This window comes from Orycteropus afer, unplaced genomic scaffold (genome assembly GCF_000298275.1).
Source record: "Orycteropus afer afer isolate SDZICR_OR568_19922 unplaced genomic scaffold, OryAfe1.0 scaffold04838, whole genome shotgun sequence".
In the NCBI taxonomy this organism is placed as follows: domain Eukaryota; kingdom Metazoa; phylum Chordata; class Mammalia; order Tubulidentata; family Orycteropodidae; genus Orycteropus; species Orycteropus afer.
In genome coordinates, this window is record NW_006926425.1 from 3,106 (window position 1) to 8,134 (window position 5,029).

Here is a 5,029-nt window from a genome sequence, read left to right on the forward strand (position 1 = left end):
ATGAGTTCATTTAGAAGGTGAGGATGTCTAAGGACTATAGCCTAGGAGCATCCACCTATCTATATCAGACCAAGAAGCCTGGTCTTTTTCTCATATTTTGATTTTTTCCCCACATTTTTCTCCTAATCTATCTAAGACAACTTTTATTGTCCCTCTCAGAGTGACAGCAGAGGTAGATGGATACTGTCTATCTCTTCTGGCCTCAGGATCATGAAGACTGGGGTTCACGTAGTCCAGGAGTCCTCTGGACCAATTATTTCCATGAATCTCTGATTTTCACTCTTCTTGGCTTTGGATGGGAAAAGACCAATACTTGTACCTTGGATGATCACACACAAGCTATTAAGATTCCTTTTGGCACTCATCAAAGTAGGATGTAGGTCACTTTGTGGACTAAGTTGTGCCAATTGACCTAGGTATTCCTGAGGCTATGGTCTTGAGCCTTTAGGTCCAGTGACTCATTCCCCCAAGCTGTTTGGTTATAGCTAGGAAGTTTCCATAACTTTGCCTCCTTTATGCTTTAATATATGGCTATATTAGCAACATATGGAAATGCATATGTAGAAATATCCTCTGTCAAGCAAATGTATATACATAATATATGCATTGAGCTTTTACTATGTGCTACCACTGTAAAACCTGGTGTTCCAGGTGAGGAGAGAGATGGTTAAAATCTATTTCATCCTACCTTCAGACATTTATGATCAACAACAAAAAGTCTTTTTGATAAGTGGCATAATGACTCACATACTATTTTGCAAATTACTTTTCACATATGCATATTTTAATATTTTTCTGTAATATCAAGAGAAGTATCATTTGGTAAGTACTACATCATATACCATAATTCCTTAATTTACTTGCATCTTGGCAAAGTGATATTCATTTGATTGTTTCCAATCATTTACTATTCAGAATGACTGGAATGAGCAGGGTTAGATATGTATGTTAGGCTTATTGGCAACTGTGGTAATACCACAAATTTCAAGATTGAGATTTTCCAAGTGAAAGATTATATGTACTTTGGAGAAATAATTTGATTTTAAGTTGTCAAACACATTGTGTGAGAAAGTGCCAATCTCTCTGCATACTTTATAACATTTTACATCATCAAAATATATACTTTGTGCAAATGTGATGAATGAATTATATATAAAGGCTTTAATTTACCAATATAGGATTGATAATGAAATAGTGTGATGGTTATGTTTGTGTGTCAGTTTGGCTGGGCCTGGTTGAGTGGCTGGGCAGCTGGTGATAGTTATTCCCCATGATGAGACTGGCTTGATTGCCAGTCCATGGTGGGATCTACCACAAGCAGCTGAATAGCTGCCTTTGGGATGTGGTCTGCTTCCTGTATTTAAGGAGAAGCCTTGGGAATGGTCTCAAGCCTATGGCATGCTTGGATCCTGTGTGTAGCTGGGTCATTGCTCAGTAGCCTGCTATGCTCTGCCGATCTTGGGCTTTACAGTGGACTTAAGTTAATGGCCTGCTGTGTGGTTTGGTAACATTGGAACTGTGCCTTTTTACTTGTCAACCTTGGGGCCTCTCAGCCTCAGCAGCTAGCAGCTGTCTGAGTGAAGAAAGGCCTCTAGCTCCAGTGGGCCAGAAGCAGGAGGCAGAGCTGGACCCCAAGATTGAGGGACTTTCACCCAGCCCCTAGAGCCTGGCACTTTGAAGTTGGACTTAAAGCCTCCGAATTGTAAGAATAAACTCCTGTTTGTTAAGGCAATCCCATTTGTGGTATATCTCTTGTCAGAGCAGTACTAGGTAACCAGAACAAATAGTGTATTTTTTTCTATTATGACAGATAATTTTATTTAATTTTTAGTGAACTAAATATTGTATTTTCTCTTGCTATTTATGAATTCTTTCTTATTGATGTATAGAAGCTTTTTATATTTATGTTATTCATACTTTCCTTTTAATTGTGCAGCAAATATATACTTTTAATCGTATTATCTGATTTTTTTCTTTACATTTTGTTATTTTGCTATAGATTTTTAAATTTTTTTAAATCTATATCTATTGTTTTTAAAACATGGGGGCAGAAAGTAGTGTCTTGTTTAAGAATGAATTGTCTACACTCATATTATAAATCTTAAAAATCATTTGAGAAGAAGGAATACGAGTGATTTAACCATGAAAGTTGTTGGTTAAAAATGATGTTTTATCTACCATAGAGCACTGTTAAATTATTACTTCTTCATTAACGAATTGATGTAAAAAATAATGATTAATAGTTGTGAGATCATCCTGAATGCTTTATAGGTTAAGCAATTAAAAATTTATCAGCTTCAGGAAAAATAAAATGTAGATATGCATTGTGGTAGTTAAAGTTATGTGTCAACTTGGTTGGGCCTGGTTGAGTGGTTGGGCAGCTGGATGTAGTTATTCTCCATAGTGAAATCAGTAACCATTTCCATGGTGGACTCTACTGGAGCAGCTGAGTAGCTGCTTTAGGGATGTGGTCTGCTTCCAGTTTACAAGAAGCAACTTTGAGGAAGGTCTCCAGCTTTTTGGTATGCTCGAACCCTGTATGTAGCCATGTCCTGCTGATCTTGGTATTTTTCTGGGCTTGGATTAGTGGCCTGCCAAGTTGTTTGGTAATATTGGGACAGTGCTTTTAACTTGTTGACCTTGAGTTTTTCAGCATCAGCAGCCAGCAGGTGCCTAATGGAAGAGAAGCCTCCAGCTTCAGTGTGCCAGGAGCAGAAGGCAGAGCTGAAGCCCAAGGTTGATGGGCTTTCACCCAGCCCCTAGATTCTGGCACTTTGAACTCAAATTTCTAGTCTTAAAAATTGTAAGACAATAAACTCCTGTTTGTTCAAGCCATTCCACCTGTGAAATTTCTGTTAGAGCAGCATGAAGTAACCAAACCATGCATTTTTTTTTTTTTCATATGATTTATCAACTTAGGTACAATTTACTTCTTTGAGAGGAATACAATTTTTTTGAGTGAGTTTTTAAAGGCTTTTTTAACTTGCTTATTCCTCAAGGTATATATGAAAGGATTCAACATCGGTGATATGGATGAAATGAGCACTGACACACCTTTATTTACCTCTACCTTTTCTTTTGCAGAAGGTTTGATGTAGATGAAGATGCAGCTGCCATAGGTAATGGAAACTACGATCATGTGGGAAGAACAGGTGGAAAAGGCCTTTTTCCTTTGTTGAACAGAAGGAAATCTTAGAATTGTCTTCATGATATGTAAGTAGGAGAGAACTACACATACAAGAGTGATGATGAATGTCAATACAGCACAAGCTATAAGCATGTGCTCAATTAACCATGTATCTGAACATGAGATTTTCAGGATAGGAGGTGCATCACAGCCAAAATGATCAATGATGTTAGAGTCACAGAATTCCAGATTTAAAATTAAGCTAAATGGTGGGAGGATAAACATAAATGCTACCATCCAACAGCTGATGACCATTGTTTTGCATACTTTGCTGCTCATCATTATCATATAATGCAAGGGTTTGCAGATGGCCACATAATGATCATAAGACATGGTGGCCAAAATAAAAAATTCAGTTACTGCAAAGAGACCTGTAAAAAATAGTTGAATGGAGCATGCATTATAGGTAATTTTTCTGTCTCCAGTTGATATGCTGTACAGGAATCTTGGAACACAGGCCGTTGTAAATGAGATTTCTAGAAAAGAGAAACTTTGAAGGAAGAAATACATGGGTGTTTTAAGGTGAGGATCCAGTAATGTGAGTGTAATGATGGTCAGATTTCCAGTTACAGTCAACATGTAGGTGGTTAGTAGAAAAATAAAAAGCAGAACCTGCAGTTGAGGATCTTCTGTTAGTCCCAGAAGGATGAATGTTGTTATTGTTGTGTGGTTTCTCATTATTGAACTTCAGGCTTAAGTCAAACCTATGTGAAAATGTCGGGGAAATTAGTACTGCAGAATACAATTACAAAATCAGGTAATGATGAATACACTTCTACATTCAACTTATCCAACTCCCATGAGTTTTATTTAGAATATACTTTTTCTATTTTGTAGTGAGCTAATCTCCCTAATTTATTTATATTGAATGGGGAATGAGATATTTTAAAAATCAATATATTTTTTTATTTTAGTATAGCTTTTCTTTATTACTCTTTTATCCTTACTTAATTTAACATTTTAACTTCTACTTGGAATTTGTGCACTTGGACTCTTAAACATCCAAATTTATAATTTCACATGCCTTTTTTAGGCTTCAATATCTATATCTTAACATCTATTGTTTGGATTATGCTTTTCAGTACAGACTGATGGTTTCATTGAACTCTTTTATTACATTCTGAGGCAATGTTGAATATAATAAATGCACTGTAGAGAAATAGAAAAATGACACTGACATGCTTTCAGTTAGCCTGGTTCAGATTGGAACACATTTATACAACATATTTTGCAGTGCCCATTATAGCAGGTTAAGGTTAAATTGCTGAATCTCCTCACTATAATGCCATACACTCTTCTCCTTTCCTTCAAATTTACACTCTGTCTTTTTATGTATTTTGCATTCATTTTCAACTTGTTACTATCTCACATGGTACTTCATAAGCATTTTAAAACTGCTCCATCACATGTCTTCATATTACTTAACTGAGTATATAATCATAATAATAGCAAAGCCTGTTGTCATGCTCCAGGCAGTCTCTTGTTACATATATAATTGATAAAATCCCATGAGGTAGGAAGGTGCATGATCTCCATTTTATAACTGAGAAAAACTTAGACACAAAGAGTTAATGTGTCTACTGTTTCTTACAATGTAAATGGCCAGTCATTGAGACTCCAGAGTCCCAACTCTAATAACTGCACACTGATGGTTGGTACACATTTATCTGAATATTTGGTATAATGAAAATAGTTTTTCTATCAGTATTCAAAATCTTAAAGTTATAGTTAGTATATCATTTATTTTCAAATAACATATTTGAGAAGCAAAAGGGCAGTATAAGTAATTATGTTAATACAAGTGGTGTATATAGGACTGTCAATGGTACAAAACTAAATATG

The 5,029-nt window shown here is 35.8% G+C and overlaps 1 protein-coding gene across 1 annotated transcript; it reads right to left on the reverse strand.

Annotated features, from left to right (window-relative positions):
- Nucleotides 1-2,926: 2,926 nt before the first annotated feature.
- LOC103213521 (olfactory receptor 6C68-like) lies at nt 2,927-3,968 on the reverse strand. Its single transcript, XM_007959279.2, is given in 2 exon segments — nt 2,927-3,871; nt 3,873-3,968. Coding segments are annotated over 2 exon segments (1,041 nt in total).
- Nucleotides 3,969-5,029: the final 1,061 nt, after the last annotated feature.